General features: G+C 49.7%; 1 protein-coding gene across 19 annotated transcripts in view; it reads left to right on the top strand.

Moving 5' to 3' along the window:
- Positions 1-23,768, top strand: part of PHLDB1 (pleckstrin homology like domain family B member 1) — a 103,893-nt gene that overhangs the window by 54,999 nt on the left and 25,126 nt on the right. For 9 of the 19 annotated variants that reach the window (XM_029574276.1, XM_029574265.1, XM_029574269.1 and 6 more), the window contains 11 exons: positions 2,850-2,978; positions 3,923-4,078; positions 4,886-4,996; positions 6,290-6,379; positions 8,292-8,417; positions 13,139-13,288; positions 14,750-14,869; positions 15,282-15,384; positions 16,401-16,433; positions 17,915-18,233; positions 23,296-23,386. In XM_029574276.1, the coding sequence (XP_029430136.1) occupies positions 2,850-2,978; positions 3,923-4,078; positions 4,886-4,996; positions 6,290-6,379; positions 8,292-8,417; positions 13,139-13,288; positions 14,750-14,869; positions 15,282-15,384; positions 16,401-16,433; positions 17,915-18,233; positions 23,296-23,386 (1,428 nt within the window). The remainder of the gene's footprint in view (positions 1-2,849; positions 2,979-3,922; positions 4,079-4,885; positions 4,997-6,289; positions 6,380-8,291; positions 8,418-13,138; positions 13,289-14,749; positions 14,870-15,281; positions 15,385-16,400; positions 16,434-17,914; positions 18,234-23,295; positions 23,387-23,768) is intronic. The other 10 variants (XM_029574270.1, XM_029574266.1, XM_029574275.1 and 7 more) reach the window with 8 other exon arrangements.

Below are 23,768 nucleotides of genomic sequence, written 5' to 3'. Positions count from 1 at the left end.
CCATTACTCTTAAGCACTGGGCTACAGCTCCTGAGGAGAAAGCATCGGCATTTTGGTAGCTCATGTTCTAAAGCATAGGGGCCCACATTTAAAAAGGATCCAGCCGACTAACTTGGGGTGTTAGCAGGCGGGATCGTTTGGGGTGAAAGTTTCAGCTGCCTGGTTTCGCTAGATGTAGCCTCTCTAAATCTGGGCAATCCCAGGAGTTGAGGCGAGGTCGAGGGGTGCAAGTCAGCCGCAGCTCTTCCTGGCTTAAATCTAGATGCTTAGTTTTTTGGCTGGCTAGATTCAGACCGATCTTCAGCCGCACCCTGACTGGTTAGGGCCGCAGCCAACAACGCTTGCTTTTACTTGGTCGACATTTGTCCAGGGGCTAAGCCACCATGGCAAATCATCCCCTGCTTTAAACTAGTTACTACGTGGACTGTTTCACCTGCTTTCAGCCATTCACCCGTCCTTTTAGAGCTACCCCAGGGCTCCTCTTGCAGGAAGGTGAGAGGCAACATGCAGGGTCTTTACCGGACACTGTCAGTACCCCCGCCACCCCCTTCTCTCTCCCTCCCTCACGCTATCCCTCTCTCCTTCCCTCTCCATTTCTCATCCCCTCCCCCCCCCCCCTCCTCTAGTTTTGGAGGTAGGGAAGAACATCTGCTTTTTCTATTTTGGGGGGAAATGGTGACCTTTTCTCTCTGTAACTAGACCTTTTCATGGGGGCTGTACCTAGCACATCTTAGTAGTTGGGATGAACAGACTCTGGAAACCCCCCTGAACTTATAACCTGCAGATATACCTTTATGCAGGATAAACGGAGATTTCCCTCACACGGTGTGGCCCGACACGGGGCTACGCGGCACTCTGAGCAGTCAAAACTAGGCCTGACAGTGCCCGTGGCAGGCAAATGTTATCTGGATCCCCACTCCTCTTATTTATATATCTATGTATATCTCAGATTTTATACCTCCTGTGTAGTAAGTTCAGGGCAGTGTACAATCTATGCCCTCTTTCCCTGCCCTAACTCTCTGAAGAGAGATGCGCTCTTTTCTGGCTTTTCGGTCATTTTGCCGCCCCCCGGGGGATTTAATGCGTGGGGCAGCTGCACCTCTCCCCCACCCCTGATTACGGTCCTGCCTCTGGGAAGGAGAAGTGGTCTTCACGCTGGCATAAGGATGACGTTCTTGAGGCTACCAGATGGCCGTTAAGACAGACTGAGCCGCGGCAGCTTTTGTATCCTTGCACGTTGGGACTTTTTCATAGGGAAATTTGGGGCTGCAAGTCCCTATGGAGCTTGGGAAGAGTGACCGCCAGCTGCAGCGCCGTCAGTTTAGTTATTTATTTAGAACATTTTATCTACCTTTTTTTTTTTTTATACAGAAGTTATCAAAAGGGTTTACATAGTAAACGTATATCATCTTATATCACAAGCATGACTAAAAAATGAAAATAAGGGTACAGTTATCCCCTTGCTAGCCAAAATGTTTTTTTTTGTCTCATCTTGTCTGCCCAGTGCTTAGCATCTCTATCTGAGATACTTTTAGGGGATGATCAGGGGGTCTTCTGCTTCAGATCCATATGTGAGGGAAGTATGGAGGGGGTGAGGGGGTAGAAACAGGCAGTGCAGTTTCATAGCCAGACAGGTTTCGATGTCCTGTGCACAGCATTCAGATCCAGACCCTTCCCTACTGTTTGAGGCTTGCGTGCTTTCACTGTGACTGCTAGGCGCACACCGCCTGCTTCAGCTCCTCTTACTGAAGAGCGCGGGGAGAGGGAATCTCCTCTCTACGAGACCTAGAGGTCCCCAAGAGAAACACAGTAAGAGCAGATGACCGCGCTCGGAAACCTGCAACTTTTCTAACGAAGGAAACCAAGAGCAAATGGAAAACCCCCACCCACCACCTTCCAAATCCTGCGCTGATTTAACCAGGCTCTTCTAACTGTACTAACTCTTAACCGATGAAGCCCACCCCGTCTGATGACCCCAAGTGCTCTGCATGACCCAGCTCTCTCTGTAACACGTGGCCCTAGCACACCTGGCGCGCAGGGGGCCTTCCCGCGTTGCTCAGCTGAGCAGCTTTGCTCTGCTGTAACCATGTGAATATGTCTATATGTCTTCATTTTGTTTCCTTACCAAGTGCTCAGCCAGAGAAAAAAAAAAAAAAAAAAGTAAAGACAAAAAGCCTTAAAATAAACATTTTGAAAATTTATTTCGGTTAGCTGGAGATCACTTAAGCCCTGTGACGCTGCAACAGGAAGGCAAAATGAGCAGGCAAGATGGGCCGTGAGGTGTTTGTCTGCTATGGTATCATCTCCTGCTATATTTGGAATGGTGCTGGTCACAGTCTGAGCGTGTGATTTGGAATATAAGGAAGATCCGCTCCCGCTCCTTTCTGGCTATCGTTTGTGGATTGGAGAGTTTGCTCAAATATACGCTCCTCTGTGATAAGGTGAGGCCAGCTGCTGTTGTTATGCCGGCTGAGCCTGTCATCCAATCAGGAGCTTTTGGACGGGAAGCTCGCTTATCCCCATTAATTTTTATGCACGGATTGATATACAGAGAACGTGAAGCTGCCCACTGACTGGGAGAAGGCCAGATCTTTTTTTTTAAGATTTGCTCCCTGATGATCCAGGAGAGGGCGAGAGCCTGAGGAACACGAGAACTGAAGTGTCGGGTTTAATAATATGACACTACTGTTAACTTGAGCGCTCCCAGTCCTGTAGGGAGCCTCTGCAGACTCCCTGTTCCCTTTTTCCATTCTCTGGCTGAGTCACTTTTTTCTAATTCTCTGGCTTCTGCATGGCATGGATTTGAGAAGATTTTTTTTTTTTTTTTTTAAATTTTTTCTTATATTCAGGAAAGGGCAAAGGTTGATGCGGAAAGGAAGGAGCTAGAGAGGTTGGAATCACGTTACAGCGAGCTGAAGAAACAGCTACACAACTGCCCTGAGTCTATGAGGGAGCAGTTACAGGACCAGCTGAAAAGGGTCAGTGCCACCCCAGTGGTTCTCCAGGTTCATATGACCAGCACCCCCCCCCCCCCACTACCCTCAAACACACACCCTCACCCTGCCACCTCTTGACTCGATACCATGCACAGCACCACAGCTTCTGTCAGGCCAGAGCAGAAGGATATGGTAAGAGCACAGTGGGCAGAACAGGTGGACAGTGAAGGACTGGGCAGATTTATAATGAAATGATTCTGCTAACTTGGGGCTGAAAGCTTCTGCCTGTAACTCATTCTTAACTGTCTCTTGTCGCTTTCTAGTTTCCCTTTGCTGAAATGGTGTCTGTGCCACAGTGTCCACTCCCCTTCATCTCACTTCAGGAGAGCAGCAGACTGGATAATGCCCGTCTGAGGCATTGGGTTCTGCTATGGGGCGGGGGAAGGGCCCGGCCTCTCCCATATGGTTCTGGATCTGCTGCGGTCACATTCAACATGGTGGGAAAGGGGAGGAGGGGGGGCTCCTAAATCTGCTCTAGGTACAGCTGCATGCTTCTGTAGGAGAGGGTAAGGGCCCGGCCGCTCCGTGTGGTTCTGGATCTGTTCTGGACACAGCCGTTATGGGTACTGTAGGGGGGTGGGGAAGGCAAGGTTTTTCTTTACGATTGTGGATCTGCTCGAGTCACACTCACCACCATGGTACTGAGGTGAAATGGTGGGAGAAAAAAACCCAGTCTGGAGAGCAATGCTGTGGTTTCTCCATTCTCCCTGATTTTGCTCCTCCTCCTCCTCTCCCAAGGAGAGGGCCATTCTGGGCCCTGCTGCTGTGGGGAGTTGGTGCCGGCTTTGGCGGTTCGTATCGTCTTGTCCAATGATTGGAAACTGCTGCAGTGTTATTTCTGCTGAAGCCGAGCTGGCTGGGGCTGTGGGTGGACACCTAGGTGTAATATTAGAGCGGTTCTGAACAGCTCGTGTTTCTCGCCGAAGGAGATGGAGGCACTGGAGACAGAGACCAAGCTCTTTGAGGACCTGGAGTTCCAGCAGCTGGAGAAAGAGTCTCGCTTGGAAGAGGAGCGAGAGACTGTAAGCCAGCAAATCCTGCAGAGCAAGGGCGAGTGTCAGCGGAGCATCGCCAAGAGGAAGGTGAGGGGGGGGAGGGAGTGGCAGCACAGTAGAAAGAAGGAAGGTGAGGAGCATCGGGGTGGGGGAAGCAAACATTAGGAAGCAGCAGCCACGACATGCTCAGAAAAAAGGTTTGAAGCTAGAGGGGCAGGGATAGGGGTTACTCTGATAGAGATTCAGTTTTTTGGATAGCATGATGCCCTCTGCCATGGAGAAGTCAGGGAGTGCAGCTGTGTCACTTCCACCAGGCTGTGTCCCATCGTGATTCTTGGGTGCACTCGATGGGCTTGAAAGGAGGAGGAATGTTTGAGCCATGCACAAGACTCGATACCACACGCGGATGCTGGAGCTGGTGGAAGCTCTTCTCTCAGCTCTTTCCTACCTCTGTGCTTCGTCCCTTTCCCTTCCATGTCTCTGATAGCAGTGCCTCGGGGTGCACTCTTTTCCTCCAGGAGTGGCACTGCCTCCAATCTCCCTAAAACCACCATGCTTCCCGATGCCCATCTTCTGCCACTGCACTGTCTGCAGGTCTGTGCTGTGCCAGCTCTCCCCACGTGCCCAGAACTGGAATAAATGTAAAATGATTATGGCTTGCACCTGCTGCTGTTTTCCATTTTGGTTTTCAGCCAGGAAATGTCACGAGTCTGGGACACTGGAAGTGGGAGGGAGAAGGATTTGCATTATTTTGGAATTAGAACAGGGTTTCAGAACTGTTTTGAGGGAGTGCATAGCCAGAAATATGTAGGCCCCAGAGTCCTCCTTCCAGTTCTGCTGCCCTAGACTGCAGGGCCATAGCTAGCCACTGACCATATGGCATTTTTGTTTAAGGAACGAGTGATGGCACTGGAGAGTCAGATTAACCAGATACGTTTGCAGGCAACTCAGGAGTCCGAACGCCTGGCCAGAGAGAAGAGCGCGATGCTGCAGTTGCTTCAGAAGGTACAATACCAGAGCATGCCCTCCCCACTACCACCCTGTCTGCTTCCTTTGTGCCAGATCCTGTGCCATCCCAGAGCCTGCCTGCCTGCCTCTCATAGGCAAAACCTACATCCCCAGCGCAGAACCTGTGCCCCAACCAATACCTGATGTTCTATGCCCATCCAAAGTCTACACCCCCACACTGAATTTTGTGCCACATCCAGACCTTGCTGTACTCGCGCTAGGCCCCCCCGAGAGTCTTCCAGCTTAGATTGGGGCCTGCTTCTTATAGTGCTTATCCCCGTTTGCAGATAAACAGACTCAGTACTCGGTCAGGTTATAAGCAGTTATTGATATGCAAAATAAGACAGAGTACCGGGAAGGAGAGACAAATGACCTGACCGTCTCTGTCAGGGCTCCTTCAGTTTTCTGCTTGCACATTAGCTGCTTATATAGAAAATGTATGTATTTGTTTACCAGTTTCCTCTTATCTCAGCATCATGACGGTTGGTTCTGTTTCTTTTCATCTTAGCCCTCTATTGCCACCACAGCATTATATCTTTCCTGCCCTCATAGGCTGTTCTCTCTCCTGTCCAAGTTTCAGCCCCACCTGGCACCTATGGTTTGGATGAGTCTCTCTTGTCATGTGCTCCTTTTGTCTGGTTGTTAGATCTCCCTGCTGGCAATGTTTCTTTTTCTGATATGGATCATGAGCACCACAGCTGCAGTTCTGTGTGTACACATTATGTCTGCTAAAGCTGTCTCTCGCTCTACAGATATCACCATTCCCCCACAGTGTGCTTTCTTTGAGCCAGGTCCTAGAGCCTGCTCTTTAATTTGTGGTCCTGCTTCCCTTATGCTGGACTTTACTTGCCCTCCCCACCCAAACAGCAGGCCGTGTACCTCCCATAACTTGTCTCCTCATACTGAATCCTCTGCATCCCCCCAGGGTTTGCCCTCCTTATGCTTGGCCACGTTCTGCCCTCCTTTGCACCAGGCCCAGCTCCACCTCAGGTGGAATCCTGTGTTGCTCTCTTCTCCACCCTCCCCCGACACACACACACACTTACACACGCACACTTACACACTTACACACTCTTACACACTTACACACTCTTACACACACACACTTACACACTTCCCCCTTGTATCAGATTCTGTGTCCCCCATAGTCTGCCTCCTTACTGCAATCCACCTGGGGCATGACTCCTGATGGTCAGCCCCCCAATTTCCTCCTATCACAGTAACCTTTCACTCCCGTGATGCACCGTAGCTCTAACCTTTCTCCCTCCTTACCTTTCTTTTCTTCTGCAGGAAAAGGAGAAACTTCTGACCCTAGAGAGACAGTATCACACAGTCACTGGTGGGAGACCCTTCCCCAAATCCTCATCAGCTTTAAAAGAGGTAACTGAGTGTCCTGGCCCCTGCATGAGAACCCCAGAGCCCCACAGTGCGTCAGGAATGTACAACTGGAAGAGCCTGCACTTCTTACTCAGTGGTCTCAGTGCTTTGAGCTGTTTTGTTGGGGTTTTTTATTAAGAGAATTCTGGAAATTACAAGTAATTACAAGTAAATGACCTTCATTTTTATTTTATTTTCCCTAAAAATGTATCTTGGTTTATTATAACCAACAAATACAGAGAAAATCACGGGGGGGTAGGGGAAGAGAGTCATTTTTTTCCACTGATTTTCTGCTGCTTGGTTGGTTAGAATAAGCACCAATAACTTCCCGGGAAAGATTAAAATTAAAATCTGAAAACCAAAGGTCTTTAGGTACAGAATAAAGGCAAATTTCAAAATCGGTCACTAGTGAGGAAATCAGTGCCTTTGTATCACAGGGGTGTCCAGGTTTCCTGAGAAGGGAGCAATGATTGTAACTGCAGCTCCTGATTCTATGACCACCGCACAGAAACAGCTGCTGCCATGCTGCAGATGGGCACTTCTGCAGGCCCGGAAAACAGGTTTCTACTTCCTGTTTGCCACTGAAAAAAAAAAAAAATATCACTAACTGTCTCCTATCTCGTGCCCCATTTACCCTGAGCCTCTGTATGCTGGGAAGAAGGGAGGTCACCTGATCCTGGAGCTTCTGGCTGGGACACACAGCTTCCTGGGTCTCCCCTGCTGCTTGGTCACAGTCAAACCCCCAAAAGGCAAGAGCTGATCGCAAGGACTGGCCCTCTCTGTGCTGCATTTCCTGGTCTGTCACAGATAATTCAGTAGCCAGGTGGCCACCGAATCAATCAGGCGACCGGCTCTGCAGAGGGCAGTTTTCAAAGCCATTTCCTTGGGTGAATAAGTCTATCCCCTGCCTGGTTAAACGTAATTGTGGACTTCCCTGGCATACATGGCATTGGCAGGGCAAGAGAGCAGCCGTTCCCTTGGGGCAGGTTGCACGTACGTTCCGTTTTCAAACATTCGCGCGCTCTTCTGCCCTCTCTCCCCCACAACTCCAACTGGCCACCCACCCAAAGAGCAGGCGTACTTTTCGGCTGATAATTTTCAAAGGGGAAGCGAACGGGATGCATTCCCTTTTGAAAACTGGCTGCAGGGGGTAGACGGACTAAAAAGCGCCCATGCATATCGCAAACAATGCAGGCGACTCAAAACATTCCTCCAGTGTGGCTCCTAGTCTGACCCGTTCAGTGGCCTTGGTTGGGTCTTTGCTGAGGGAGATGCAAGAGGTAATTAACCGCAGGAGCTTTCCCCCCCTCCTCACTCTATGCTAAAACCTCAAATACAGATGCCTACCGAAAAGCCATAACGCTGAAAGCTGAGGGTGACATTGTTCTTTCTTCAGCCCGCCGGGCCTCAGTATTCTTGCATCCATGTCAGAAAGGCAGCTTAAGAGCCACATGGCTACCAAGCCTGGCAGATCACGCCATGGTAGATTTAGCATGAGTTGGAGCACTGTTGGGCGTGCCAGAGACTCTATGGGAGACGGGGTCAGACAGGAGACATGAGAGAATGACTTCTGCACTAACCGGATGGAGGGAGGGGGTTTGGTTCAGATGTCACCGCTGCAGGCTGATGTGGCTGACTCTCTCTCGGGGAGTATGGTCGCGGAACACACCGCCTGTGTCTTGGGAGCCACGCTTAGCCTCCTGTCCTCCCTGTGCTTTGTGAGTGCTATATATTGCCTGAGGAACACGCTTGCTGTCTCTTGTGCTCGGGGATCGCTGCACGTGTGTTTGTGGTTCTGACTGCTTGATCTAAATTAAAGCATTAACAAACCCAGCCACGCACAGGCGGCCCAACAGCTCTTTCTTCAGTGCGTTTGTGCCGGGTCATTGACTGCTCTCTCCTCTCCGGGTTACAGGAGTACATGAAGTTTCCAGATGTGCCCAGGTTCCCTGGTAATGGGCAGGCCCCGCTCCCCAACGCTAACGCCGCCGCTGCCAGCTGCTGCTCACTCTTGCTTGCTGTACCTCCTGCAGCCAATGAGGTACTTGCTTCTGAGCATGCTCAGTTCTGCTTTGAGATTCCTGAGGCGCAGGGGTTCTTGTTCTCTCTTAAGCGTGAAGGGCTTCTGGGGACCCGAGACAGACACAGGGAAAGCGCAGGTGACTGGAAACTGTCCGTGAGGGACTGAAACCGCTGCTTCGTGGGCAGGCTAATCTTCACAGCAGTTTTACGCACACACAGGCCGATACAGAAATAAATGCGGGAGATCAGGTGCTCGCCCGCTCTCCTGGTGCGCACACAGGCCAGTGTCCTGTGCTCGCAATACAGTAAATAAAAATATGCTAATTAGGGCCCGTGGTAAAAAGAGGCGCTAGGGACACTAGCGCGTCCCTAGCGCCTCCTTTTTGACAGGAGCGGCGGCTGTCAGCGGGTTTGACAGCCGACGCTCAATTTTGCCGGCGTCTGTTCTCAAACCCGCTGACAACCACGGGTTCGGAAACCGGACGCCGGCAAAATTGAGCATCCGGTTTTCAACCCGCGAGCCGATTTAAAATTTTTTTTTTTTTAAAATTTTAGATTATTTTTTACTTTTGGGACCTCCGACTTAATATTGCCATGATATTAAGTTGGAGGGTGCACAGAAAAGCAGTTTTCTGTGCACTTTCCCGGTGCCGAGAGAAATTAACGCCTGCCTTTGGGTTGGCGCTAATTTCTGAAAGTAAAACGTGCGGCTTGGCTGCACGTTTTACTTTCTGAATCGCGCGAGAATAACTAATAGGGTCATCAACATGCATTTGCATGTTGTGGGCGCTATTAGTTTTGGGGGGGGTTGGACGCGCATTTTCGACCCCTTACTAAATAAGGGGTAAAGCTAGCGTTTCGAAAATGCGCGTCCAACCAAGGGTTAACAGTGCGCTCCGCCGGAGCGCACTGTACTTTATCGGCTGACAAATGGGCTATCGGCAAATCCTCGGTGAGGGTTTCTGCGAGCACCTCCACCGTGCGTGTACTTTTAGCTTCCTTGACAGGAGGGGAAAAAAGCAGATACGTAGAGGGAATTTTCAAATCTATGCGCCTACTTAGGAAAAAAATTTGAGAGATATATATTAAAAACAAAAAACAAAGGGCAGGTGGGATTTACCATGAGCACGTTGCAGAAGCAGCAGTTTCCCAACAGACAGACAGCATGCACATTCTTTCGCTTTCAGGATGGGTGCAAAGCCCACGGGTAATGAGCTTCGTCTCATAGCAGACTGTGTCCTCTCCCCGTGAGACTGCTCTTGTGCTTCCCACCTCCTGTCTGAGATTGCACCTGCACTTCCTCCCATGTGCCCCCTCCCCACCTGACTGTGAGACTGTTCCCGCGCTTCCATGTGCCCCCCCCCCCCCCCAGTCCCCTGTCTGAGACTGCTCCTCTCCTTCCATGGATGCCCCATGCCCCTCCTCACCTCCTATCTAAAGCTGCCCCTGTGCTTTCATGCACTCCCCTTGCCTGAGGCTTTTCCCCGTGTGGCCCACCCCCAGCTGTTTTTATGTATCTGAGACTGACCTTGTGCTTCCATGAGACCTCTCCAGCTTTCATTTGTCTCCATATTCCGCAGAAGGCTGTATGGAATGGGAGCGATGCCAGAAAACTGCAGGAATTCATTTGATTTTTTTTTTTTTTTTTTACAAATCAGTTTTAAATTTGTTGATAGAGCCTTGTTTTCAGTTGGCTACTCAGAACAGTATCATTTTCCTGAATATCTAACAGGAACGTTTCAAAGCATTTGTTGGAAATTATTCTAGAGCAGATCTGAAGTTCCTGGGGTACGACGTTACCTCGGATGAGGGAGGACTTCATTCCCAGCTGCTGTGCCAGCACAGGAAAGGGATATTTTTTACCCTTTTCGGGTGCTCTTCTGACACAGCTTCGCTTTCATTCGTGAGTTCACCTTGGAGAGGAGTTACTGTTTGTGAAGGGAAAGGGGTAGGAAGTCCAGACTAGCTTTAGTATATCTGGCACTTCGACCCTGGCTGTGGTTTTCTCCATCTTTCTAATAAAGGAAGATAACCATTCCTTTTAACTTCTATAGCAAATAGATGTGTGCATTTTGGAGCATTAAGAATAAATCTAAAGCTTATATATTATACAATCACGCAATAAACATTTATACTATAATCCGTTACAATTCTACTATGAGGCAGGCAGGAGGAGCTGTTCTAATTAGAAAGAAGCAGGGGGATCCTGTCCCTGGAAACAACATTTGAAAACGGCTCTGAAATAGCATTGTGTCAGGAAGCCTCGGGCCTGGCTGCGTACACATGCTAAGCCAGCGAGCCTCGGGCCTGGCCGCGTACACATGCTAAGCCAGCGAGCCTCGGGCCTGGCCGCGTACACATGCTAAGCCAGCGAGCCTCGGGCCTGGCCGCGTACACATGCTAAGCCAGCGAGCCCCGGGCCTGGCCTCGTACACATGCTAAGCCAGCGAGCCCCGGGCCTGGCCGCGTACACATGCTAAGCCAGCGAGCCTCGGGCCTGGCCGTGTACACATGCTAAGCCAGCGAGCCCCGGGCCTGGCCTCGTACACATGCTAAGCCAGCGAGCCCCGGGCCTGGCCGCATACACATGCTAAGCCAGCGAGCCCCGGGCCTGGCCGTGTACACATGCTAAGCCAGCGAGCCTCGGGCCTGGCCGCGTACACATGCTATGCCAGCGAGCCCCGGGCCTGGCCGCGTACACATGCTAAGCCAGCGAGCCCTGGGCCTGACCAGGTACACATGCTAAGCCAGCGAGCCCCGGGCCTGGCCGCGTACACATGCTAAGCCAGCGAGCCTCGGGCCTGGCCGCGTACACATGCTAAGCCAGCGAGCCTCGGGCCTGGCCGCGTACACATGCTAAGCCAGCGAGCCTCGGGCCTGGCCGCGTACACATGCTAAGCCAGCGAGCCCCGGGCCTGGCCTCGTACACATGCTAAGCCAGCGAGCCCCGGGCCTGGCCGCGTACACATGCTAAGCCAGCGAGCCTCGGGCCTGGCCGTGTACACATGCTAAGCCAGCGAGCCCCGGGCCTGGCCTCGTACACATGCTAAGCCAGCGAGCCCCGGGCCTGGCCGCGTACACATGCTAAGCCAGCGAGCCCCGGGCCTGGCCGTGTACACATGCTAAGCCAGCGAGCCTCGGGCCTGGCCGCGTACACATGCTATGCCAGCGAGCCCCGGGCCTGGCCGCGTACACATGCTAAGCCAGCGAGCCCTGGGCCTGACCAGGTACACATGCTAAGCCAGCGAGCCCCGGGCCTGGCCGCGTACACATGCTAAGCCAGCGAGCCCTGGGCCTGACCAGGTACACATGCTAAGCCAGCGAGCCCTGGGCCTGACCAGGTACACATGCTAAGCCAGCGAGCCCCGGGCATGGCCGCGTACACATGCTAAGCCAGCGAGCCTCGGGCCTGGTTGTTTAGATGCTGAATCTACAAAGGCCTGTTTGCTAGTCTTATGTTTGTTACACTAGGGCTAAGTCATCTTTTTTTTCTTTTTTTTGGTGCTTGGGAGTTAACCTTGTCTCACTTTTATTCCACCCTTCCCTGCTGGCTCCTCGCCTCTTGACTGAAGCACTATGTGACAGTTGAGCAGCTAAAAGACCTGTTTGGGGACTTAAAAGCTGATGTAGGTCCCCTCCACGCAGCTTGTGCCTTGAGGCACCCTAGTGCAGCCTCCGCCTTTCAAGCTGTCTCTCCTGTTGCAGGCTGCCTTCCTCCTATCCAGTCCCCCTCTTCCATCTCTACTGAGGTTTGTTTATACTCCATTCTTCAGAACTCCCATGGGTGAGAGGGTGGGTGCAGGGGGAGAAGAGACAGGAAGTGTCAGTCCAAAACATCCTGATTAATCTCAGCAGGTCTGAGACCCTTTCTATAATTAGGTCTGGGATTTTGTTTTGTCATTGACTATTGGAAAGGTACTGGAGTTAGGGGTGCCCTGCAGCAGCATCTGGGGGGGGTAGCATTGCTGGTCACGACTGGCTGATTGGAAGGCCTGAGAATGCTGCGACCGGCTGCTGGTAATGACTCTCCCCTGGGGTCATGACGTTTGACCTTAGGCACTTAAGTAAAAAGAACTTCACAAACCCTGTGTCCTGATTGACCTCTTGGCGCTTCTTTTTCTGGTCAGTTCCCATTCGCATGATGCTGAGTCACTAACCAATGGCAAAGCATAACTAACACCGCTTGCTGACATCACAGCGCGTTGCTGTGGGAGGCACAGGAAGTGTGAGAGAATGAATGGATGCACCCAGGCTCGGGAAGGTGGTCTTAGTGAGCGGGAACGTCTCTCCTGGGTGGCGGCCTGAGCGTAGTCTTATCTCGCCCGCACACTCACAGCCTCGTATTTATTGGCTGGGAGTTCTCTTCCTTCCTGGTGACACGGGGCACCCTTTCGCGCCTCAAGGAGCTTGTTGGGATTTATATATTGAGGTGCAGGCCTCTTTTTGGCTAAGATCTAAGTGTAGGGTCTGACGCCATGAGCTGAGGACAGTCCCTTGGCTTTTGGCTGCAATTGAGGTTAATGCCCTTCCACCATCACCCATTGGAGGGGGAATAATTTACCAATGACCATTGCCAAATCAGGAGGATTAATCCTGTAATTGTTTGTTTTTTTTTTAATTGGGGCAGCCTGAAGGGTTATTTTCTTTTCCCCTGAATCTGTCCCGTGCCTTTCCCTGCCTTTCTTATCCTATGTCTGTGTTTTCATCCACCTTCTCTCACACCAAGCCTTCTTTCTTCAGATGAAGAAGCAGTCTCAGGCAGGATCCCTTGATTTAGAGAAATGGTACCAGGACATTTTGACTGGCTACAAGGCTGCCTCCTTTTCCTCTCCTCAGTCATCTCCTCCTCCTCTGCCTGCTAAAGCTCACCCCTCTCGAAAGCCACAGCAGGTAATACCTATCCCTCTCCCCCACCCTACAGGCCCTGGCCCTCCCTCATTCTCACCTCTTCATACAGTGTGAGCTGCATTAGGGGCTGTAAATTCACCCTTCCTGGAAAAAGAGTTAGAGAGTCTGGATAAACCCAAACAAACTCAGTTATCCGGATAACTTACCCAGAACCCTTAGAATATCCAGGTTAGCCAGCCTTCCCAGAAATGCCTCCAAATCCGCATACATTTTACCGGGGTAATGACTTTCAAGGATAACAATAATATAGTTAGAGGGGTGGGAATTTAAAATCTTCTGGGTTTATCTGAGTAACTTGAAAGCTACCTGGACAATCCTCGTTTGAATATTGACCACCTATGTTTCTATGGGGTGCCTACTGAGGCTGGTGGTGGTTTTTTGTTTGTTTGTTTGTTTTTTTAAATTTAAGGAAATTTAGGAGATAAATTTTCACCAACTCGCTCACATACAGGAGCCCTCAAGCACTTGGTACCCTTGATCCTTGTGACTAATTTTCCTGATTATTTCATTTTAAAAAATTCTCTTTGTATCTTGTTTCTGCCGTTTCTGGGGGAGGGGTCGGCTGCACACTGGAAAATGGGTAAATATAGCCACCCAGTCAAACTATATTTAACTACTCAGTGGGTACAGTTTTCAGCCTTGTGCATCTTGCCAGGTTTACAAGGCTTGATCTTTCTGAAAACTGGTCTTCATGGGGTGTTTCTAAAGTTCCCTGCGGTGCTGTTAGAGAATCTCTCAGTCTTGGTGAATACAGCCAGATATCTGCCCAGTCCCTTACCGAAAATAACGACCAGCAGTGGTTCTTAATGATAAAGGGCTATGATGTGCTGCAGGCTGATTTGTTGCGTGTGATGGGGATGGTCTGGCTCGTCGGCTCCTGGGAGAGATCCCACCTATTTTTGCTGGACACGTGTCTCGTGTCCCCTTTGTGCACCTCCATGGCAGTTACGTGAATAATGAGGCCATAGAGGTCATGGGCTGTTTTGGCCATGAACTGCACTTTCCAAGCGGATTACATTCAGGTACTGTAGGGATTCCCCTATCCCCAGAGGGCTCGCAATCTGAGTTTGTCCCTGAGGCAACGGAGGGTAGAGTCACTTGCCCCAGATCACAAGGAGCAGTTAGTGGGGTCTGAGCCCTTGTTTCCCTAGTTTGTAGCCCGGTGCTCTAACCACTAGGCTACTCCCATAACGTTTTGATGGTGTCTTTGGTCAGCCCGTGGATCATCCTAATGATAAAAGCACAAACCTTTTTAAAAATTTGCTGCTTGTTTTGTTTTGTTTTTTTTAACATCTGGAATGGGGAAACTGCAGCTTTCTCTGGCAAAGATGAGTGCTCTGGGGAGGAAGGAGAAGTATCCATATGCTGCTCCTCGCCATATACCTGTAGTGCTGATACGATGAAGAGGGTCAGTACTATAGCTCTGCCTTTCACTTGCGACAGGTGTATCGCTCCAAAGCAGACGGTGCTGGAGGGGGGGGCACCCTGCCACGGATGAGGAGCGGCTCTCCTGCTTCTTCCCAGCTCTCCTTAGCCACTCTCGGGCTCAGCTCCACCCCAAAGGTACAGGGTTTAGAATTCATGTACTGGGGAAGAGGGGGGGGGGGGAGGCTGGATGGGCTGACGTAAGGAGGGGATGACCCTGGAGCTCCCCCTTCACGCCCTGCTTCTCTGGCCCTCAAGAAAACAGCCCTAGCACCGAGAGCGCTCTTGTTTTATTCTGTGACCGTGCCGAAACAGGGTGCTCGCTGGGCTGACAGCTCTAATTTGACTTTATTGGGATTTTGGGAGTGCTACTATGGGGTTCGGTGTCCCGTCTCTTTCCAGTATTGGGGCTCCCCTCTCACTACGGGGCTTCTGACCTTATGCTCCCCTGGAACCCTGGCGCTGGCTGAACCAGAGGGTGTGAATGAGTTGTTGATTTTTGATGAGTCTCGGCTCTACTCTATTAACCTTCCTTCTTGCTTCCTTCCAGAGCCCTTTGCTCTCGCAGAATTGTACAGGTAGTTTGCCACGGAACCTGGCTGCCACCTTGCAGGATATTGAGGTGAAACGCCAGCTGGTTTTACAGCAGAAAGGTGAGGAACCGAGCCTGCCTGGCATGAAGTAGTTGTATGATCTGTGTGTAAGCACTGAGAGCTCCGATAGCCTGGCAGTCCCCTGTTACTTATTCTCTCCCCGTTTTCTTTTGTCATCCCCCCACTCCCCTGGGTGACTCCTGGTCCCTCACTGGCTGGGGGCTGGAAAGGGACATCTCTTTCAAGGCTTGATGCCAGCAGCTTGTGCCTTCGTTTGGGCCTGTTGCAGTGACGCCGCTTGTCCTGTACAGGGGATGCCAACCCTACTGTAGCAACTCCAGCAGGAAACCAGCCCTTGGAAGCCCGACGGGCCCCTTGCATGGGTTTTCTGGTAACAGGAGGCCTGTGCAAGAGGGGGTGCTGCAGGGCCTGTCGGCACAGGAGAGCTCACAGAGCCTGTGCTGAAGTTTCTTGCTGGAGTTGCCGCTGGGGCCTCTGTTCAAGACTCAGCTACAGAGATGAAGGAAGGATCTGGGCAGGGGCGATATCGCAGTTTGGTCTCTTGGACTTCTGATGACCTCTGAGGGAGGGAGGAACCCCTCCACCTTGTGATTGAGAGGACCAGAGGAATATTTTGCCCCTCATTTTAAATCTGGCCCTGGCTAGCAGAGGCTGCCCCTGCCCTGAGCACATAATCCCTGTAGTGTGAGAACAGTCCTAATCCTCAGCAGCTCTGCCTTTCCCAGGAGGAAGTGGGGGGCTAATCTCTCACCCTGGAGGGCTAGGGGTTGATTGCTTACGGGGAAGAGAAATATCTGGCCAGCTCATAAGGTTTCATTAGCTCTGCTCTTTCAGTTCCTAATACCTTTGTGCCCTCTGCTTTTCTTTTCTGTGTCCTCTTCTTGTTCCCTTCCCTCTCCCCCTCCATATATTATTGGTGTCCCTTCCTCTCTACCTTCTCTCCTTATCCCTTTTGGTCTTATTCCATCTCTCTTGGCCTCTTCCCTTCTCCTGCTACTTTCTCCTTGTGCCGCCGGGTTTTTCTCCTCTTGTTGATTCTTTTCTTCTTTTTGTAGATCGTCAAATCATTGCTGAGTCTTTTCTACAAGGTGATGTAGCCAAGAAAGTGAGCAGTGATGGATCAGGGCTCTGAGCACTGTTACTCCCTAGGCCCTTTCTAGCAGAGGTCCCTTAAAAGCAGAACAGCGAAGAGCTATTCCCTCTGATCCATTCCCTCCCCTCCCCTCCAGAGTGCAGGAAACAGGAGGGGAGGGGATGGGTCTCCTCGCAGAGCGGAGGACTCTCTTCCAGCTTGTCCAGTCCAAGCTCCCCCTCCAAACAGGAGAGGAGGAGCTAGATTAGGAAGAGGAGTAGCTGTCCGGCCTGCAGAGGAGGACAAACATGGAGCAGAGGGGCAGGAGGAGGAGGAGAGTGCTGGAGTTGGGGAAGGAGGAAGTAAGGCAAGGAGTATGAAGGGGGCAGAAAAGGGGGGCCTATCCAGACAAGTTTGCCCAGTGGCCTTTAAGTGGTTAAGGTTAAAAACGGCCCTGAGCATGCTGATTGCATACAGAGGATATGTGAATAGTAACAGATTAGGCTCTGAGCACTGATGACTGGATCTCTGCAGAAATCATGCTCTGAAACCAGCGGCATGTTTTAGTGTCTGCATTTTGTCTCTCTGGTCTCAAAGGTGGTTTGGGATTGTTTTGGTCTTGCCACGGTTGGCCAGTCCCTTCTGCTTTCTGCACCCCAGAGGCCTTCCAGTACTGAGCATGCTGCTCTCTGGGCCTGTCCTATACCTCCCTCTGCTTGTGTCTTTTCACACATCCTATTGCCATTATTTCTCCCCTCCCTGTGTCTTTCGATTTTTGTGTAACATGGAACTATGTGTGTTTCCTTGATGCATTAAGGGCCGGATTTTAAAAGCTCTACGCCCGCCGGGCCTCTTTTCTGAAGGCCCGGGACGCATCTAAGTCCCGGGGCTTTACTAAAGGGCAGGGGGCGGGGCCATTTGCCGCTGTGTCGGAGGATCGCGTGCCGGCAGGCTGCCGGTGCACGCAACCTGTGCCTGCCTCCAGGCAGGTGCCAAAGGTGAGATAAGAAATTGGGGGGGGGGGGGGGGGTTCGAGTAGGGCTGGGGGAGGGGAGGTTAGTTAAGGGGGAAAGGAAGTTCCCTCAAAGGCCGCTCCGATTTCGGAGCAGCCTGGGGGGGGGAACGGGGGAAGCCTGCGGGCGTCTGCGCACACAAGATGCACTAGTGTGCACCCCCTTGCGCGCACCAACCCCCAATTTCATAACATGCGCGCGCACCGGGTAGCGCGCACATGTGTACGTCCACGCATAGATCTTAAAATCTACCAAGGAAATGCACACAAATCCATGCTACCCAATTTGAGTAGCATGGATTTTGGTATGCGCTCCCTTGGTGCTCTTAGATTAACTGGCATGGATTTGTGTGTGCATTCCCATTGCATTCTTGGCTTTGGTGGCATGGATTTGTGTGCATTTCCTTGGCTCTGCTATGCAATAGCCCCAGCTTAGGCTCCTTTGTGACATGTCCATTATTTCTCATCCTGGGATTCTCCTGCAGGACAGCAGGTGATTGAGGAACAGCGGCGACGGTTGGCAGAACTGAAGCAGAAGGCAGCCGTCGAGGCACAGTCTCAGTGGGAGGCGCTGCATGGCCTTTCCCCCCATCAGCACTCCATGTATTCCCTGTCTGGAGCTGGCCCTCCGCTCATGCACCGCTCTATTCTCCACCATCAGCATCCACTTAGCATGCAACAGCAAGAGCATGGAGAGGAGCCAGACCATGCCTATGACACACTCAGCCTGGAGAGCTCTGACAGCCTAGAAACCAGTGTGTCCACAGGAAACAACTCTGCCTGCTCCCCGGATAACATGTCCAGGTAATAGCCTTCTCCCAAAGTACCATTCTACATATGCACTGCTTTCTCCCTGGATATATGTATAGTCGTGTACAAAAGTATAGGTGTCCATGGCCAAACTGTGTGTTTCAAATCTCTAAATGAACAGAAGCGGACACTAGATAAACATCAAAGGAAAAATGTAAAGGGTGGAGACAAATAAACACAAATGTGTAATAAAACAGCTTCAGGAATCATCAAAGTGGAGAGGTGCATTTATATACACAGAATCGCTCAAATATTTAGACAGGTCAACTGAAAGCGTAGTCCTCTGACACAAAGTGAGTTTGACTGTGGCAGCATCGGGTGGGATAAATCAATGACAGAACCAATGAAGGCAACTACAGTCCGGATAAACAATATAAACAGTACATATGTCATTCTACCTGTCAGGCAGCTTCAAAAACAGCTTTAAAGAGACTCCAGCTAAGAATCTTCCTATTCTTGTTGGAACTGTTTCCCATTCTTCCTTGCATGCATTCAATGCTTGAGTTCTCTCCACAGATTTTCAGTAATATTCAAGTCTGGGGACTGTGAAGGCCATTCTGAAACCTTCATCTTTCTTTCCTAGAAGTACAGAATGGAGAAAGCGTGAGGTGTCACTATAAACATCCCACCAGGGTGCATAAAATTCAAACATTTATTTGCATTCCAGAGAAAGATGTCCCAGTTTGTTGTAAGCATCAATACTACCCCTAGATTCATCAAAAAGTCTTTATAATGCAGTAATAACTGCCCGTGGTAACAAAAAGGGGCATGTTTGGGGGGGGGGGAAGAGAGAGACTATCTACAAGGCCCTCATAGTAGTTAAGTATTTAAATCTCTATAGGAGGGCCTAATAGGTCGAGGTGAGGTGTTAGGGGTGGTTTTGGGTTTAGGGGCCAGTTTCGCATGTAGAGTGAGACGTACGATCAGCACAGTACAGCTTGGTGAAGTTTTGACATCATTTGGAGTGAGGAAAGTCTCACAAAGATGACATTTTGTACTGTGTTCTCTCACCCAAGTTTGATGGACTCTATAAAAGGGTACCATCATGCTAGGGTGAGAGAACACAGTACAAAATTTCATTTTAATTGCTTTGTACACAAACCGCAATCTATTATTTTTAAGTCCTCCCCTGATGACTCTGTTGCCTTTTTCCCCTGCCTGCCATGTCGTTTATAACATTGTACGCTGACACTAGTCTTGTCCGAGCCCCTTACCAGTATTTCAGAAGGGTCTCTGTTTTGCCTTCCGACATGACTGTAATTGACGGGATATGCTGGTATCATCTGAACATTGCGATCCCGTTTCCACATCATATTCCGGTCATATCCCCTGTGGGAAATGTGAAGCTTATTTCCTCTCTTTGCCCGTTTCCATATTCCCCCATCCTTCCCTAAATAAACCCTTACAATCAAGATTTTCTTCAGGTTGTTCTACCATGGTGGGCCTGTCTGCGTTGTTTGTTGCCCTTGTTCCTTGTTCTGTATTGGCAAATCACATGGTACGCAGCCGCATTTATGAGCATTCGCCATGTCTGCATTGTACCTGTGAAAATGCCCCTCTTGTACAACACTGGATAGATGCACAACATACACCCAAAGATCTCTGTTTCTTTGTTATTGACAGAGTTCTCCCTTCCACTCGCGGAGGTGATTACTCATGGATACTCCTTCAGTGGGAACTGACATGGATTTACACACTTAATATGCTATGTCTCTGTCTGGACTTAATGTTGCTATGGATAGGACGGTTTTCTTCTGATCGCTTATGCTTAACCTTATGAAGTTCCTTCTTGGAGTCCCCTGATGTATCTCCTATGTTTCTCTGACGCTCCCCTGACGTCTTCCAGATTGAGAGCTCCTATCACATGACTCCTTTTGGCACCATTTTTGTTTGCCTATTTAATCTCTTCGACAGGAAGCATTTATTGTTCTGCTGTTGGCTACATTTATGGAAATCTTGAAGCTCCGGTGAGAGTTTTGAAAACCTGTTATTTTGTTACCTTATCTTCCTTATGATATATATGGTAGGACTCTAGCATTGCCTTCATTTTTAATCGCGCAATTTATTTTCTTTACAGGAAGTCTTTGTTGCTATGCTAATTATAATTATAACTATTTTGGAGCTCTGGTGAGAATTTTGTAATTCTTCAACTTTTGTAGTTAGGCTGATTCGTCATTTTGTATTGCAGTCCACTTTTTGATTTTAACTTTACCTTTTATATTGTAGACTTGCTCCTTCCCAATGCAGCTCTCCGAAACACCGCCCATGTCGGGGGACTGTTAGTTTCTGTTTCCTGCACAGTGGATCTCTAATGATCTGTGGCTTACCTAAAGTATTTGGCCCCTGGGGCGGATACTTCCTTGGCACCCCCCCATATATAATTTTTAAATTTCCTAAACATCGATAAAATATTTCAGAACAGCAGACACATCAAATAACACCCAATAATTAAAACTCTCCATATCTGCTTCCTCTCTCTCTCTCTCTCTTTCTCACACTACCCCACACACATGCTTCCTCTGTATGTCTGTCACACACTAACATACACACACATGCAGACAGAAACTGAACTGGAAACCACCACAAGCCAGATTCTGTATGCACTGCAACAATGGAAAAGCAGAACATCATTATTCCTCAAAAGAATACAATCAAGAAATATAAATCAATCAGAATAATAAAACCATACTAAAAAATATACATATCAAAACAGCTGATAAATAGAATTACCAGACGCTAATAAAATATTTCAAAACAGCAGACACATCACATCCAATAACTAAAACTAACAAGGTTAAAAAAAAAAAAAATCCTACTCTCCATACCTGGGAACTACATCCTGAGATTGTCATGGATGGGAGGAAAGCGCACAAACTTTAACCACTGCACACACACACATATGCAGGCACGGGCTTTCTCTCTCACAGATACACACGCACGCATGCACGCACCCTCTCATACACACACACACAGACACGTGCACTCTCATACACAGGCACACAAACACTCACCCTCTCATATATGCGCACACACCCCATCTCACACACAGGCACTCACTGTCACGGGGACCAGTCTTTCGCTCTCTCATACACATTTTGGATCTCTTCTTCAGCCGCTGGCTGCCCAGCAGGATCTCTTTTGCTGCTGGCTCCGGGGAAAACGCCAGTGGCACTGCAGATCCTCTTCATCTGCTGCCGACTCCAGGGAACCGGCAGCACCGCAGGGCCGCTTCAGCTGCCGCCGACTCTGGGGGGGAAAACACCGATGACGCCGCAGCACCTCGCTTTTGCTGGCGGGGAGTGGGAAACCCGCCAGCACATTACTTCTCCGCACCGCTGCGGGACCTTCCTATATGCTGGCGGCATTGGCACCTGTGTGGTCACCCAGGGCAGACCCGCCCCCCCTTAGTACGCCACTGCTAATTAAGTTATAATAAACCCATTATCTTAAACAGAAAAACTTGTGGTCTATAAGATTTGTTCCCTTACCTCTGCAATTTTACTTGATATTGTGGTTTGGGCCTCTCCATCTTTTTGTTTGCCCATGTTTAACTTGGTAACATGTATAGGTTATGTCACCACCCGTTCACTTGCAGATTCACTAAAACATACAGATTGAGCTGGGGTGCATACATCTTTTTGCACACAACCGTGTGTCTGCATATATTTATACAGAGAGAGAGTGAGGGATGTGCATTTGGCAGAACTGTTTCAGCGGATACACGCATACCTCGCCGACTTGCTAGAACACGCGAGAAAATGGAGTTTATGCATGTATCTCCTCATTAAAAGTACACGCGTACTCTCCGGTTTCCCCGCATGGACCTGCTCAAACAGATGTGACAAATGCACATCCCCAGTGTGTGTGTGGCTTGCTCCTTGATGATTCCTGTTACCATTCCTGAGATGTACTCTGCGTTCGCAGGCGATTAAAAACCTCAGATTGCTGAGCGCTGTTCGTGTTTAGGAGAAGAGAAGAGCAGGTCTTGTGCAGGAAGCTCATGGGAAACTGTTTTGCTCATATCTTGTTTTTGTCTCTGCTGAGATGAAGCTTTGCCTCATTTACAGCTGTCACAATCTTGAAAATGGAAAAATAAACCCATAATAACTGTAGCCATAAGAGCAGGGTGGAGGGCTGCAAACAATTAAACTGGGTCTAACTTTAGTCTCCTGCAGTGCTGAGCCCCAGGGCTCAGCAACTTTAGTTACTAGACTGCCTGACCCGGTAGCTCCATAATTCGTAACCATAGTAAAACCGGCGATTTTATCCCGCGTATATAAAATCCCCAAGAGAGACCTGCTCCCCCACTGGACCTACTATCTATTCTTAGCCAGGAATTTCAGCCAGTTTGTGTTTTATAAAGGATGTCAAAAGAATTCAAACAGGAATGTGGGAGGAGAGAAGGCAGGCGAGCGGGGAAGAGAGTAATCAAATCGCAGGGGAAACTGAGTCTGAAAGAAGGTTTAATATATCGGTAGGGAGAGAGGTGCAGAAAGGGAATGAGAAGAGAGATACAGGGAAGAGGAAGAAGCAGGGGTTTCTCGATTTTTCTCTTTGTCTCCTGGAGTATTGTGTCCAGTTCTAGATGGCACACTTATATGCTGCCTTCATCAAACGAGGGATCGCGCTGAAGCAGTTCACAAGAAACAAACAAATAATTGGTGACTTTCTGGAGTGAAAAAAACCCCCCCAAACAATATGAAACAATCTTGTCCCTCAAATGGAAGGAAAGCGGTTCTGGAGGCCATACTTCTGGAAAGACACAGAGGCAGTCTAGAGAAGGACAACCAAAATGGTGCAGGTCTGCAGCAAAAGCCCTATCAGTTGAGACTTCAGGATCTGTGTGTGCATACTATAGAGCAGGAGTGGTCAACTCCGGTCCTCAAGAGCCACAATCGGGTCGGGTTTTCAGGATCTCCCCAGTAAATATGCATGAGATAGATTTGTGAGCACTGCCTCCATTGTATTCAAAGATATTCCATGCATATTCATGGTGGATGTGTCTCTTTCACTGGGCTGGGCTCTGGGGCTTATGATTTCTTTGTTTGATTCTCAGTGCCAGTGGGGTGGAGGTGTTAAAGATGGAGGAGATGGAGAAGATGCTGAAGGAGGCTCATGCAGAGAAAGCCCGACTGGTGGAGTCTCGAGTGAGTGCACAGCCTCTTTCCCTTTGTCTGCGTATCCTACGGTGACCGCCTGCCGTTCTAGCACAGTACTGCCGAGAATTGTCCCTTTCACTTTGTGCAGATGATTTCCTTCACATTGCTGGTGTGCATAAGACCCCCCCCCCAACACACACACACTCACTGAGGTAGGAGTTGCCCGTGAGGGTTCGAGAAGAAGCTACTGTGTTCCCCCCCCAAACTAAAACCAGGCATAATGCATCTGACACCGATGGGCACCTTCTTAGCCTTGCACTTGTATCAAGTGCTATGTATGGGTCACTAGTGAGTTCAATTATTTTTTAATTTTATATTCTGACACTAATAGAATAACCCATTTTAAACAATAATATATTGTCCTCTTTAT

This window comes from Rhinatrema bivittatum, chromosome 12 (assembly GCF_901001135.1).
Source record: "Rhinatrema bivittatum chromosome 12, aRhiBiv1.1, whole genome shotgun sequence".
NCBI classification, from domain to species: domain Eukaryota; kingdom Metazoa; phylum Chordata; class Amphibia; order Gymnophiona; family Rhinatrematidae; genus Rhinatrema; species Rhinatrema bivittatum.
Note: the sequence above shows the minus strand (reverse complement) of the source record. Positions and strands in the feature narration are given on the sequence as shown.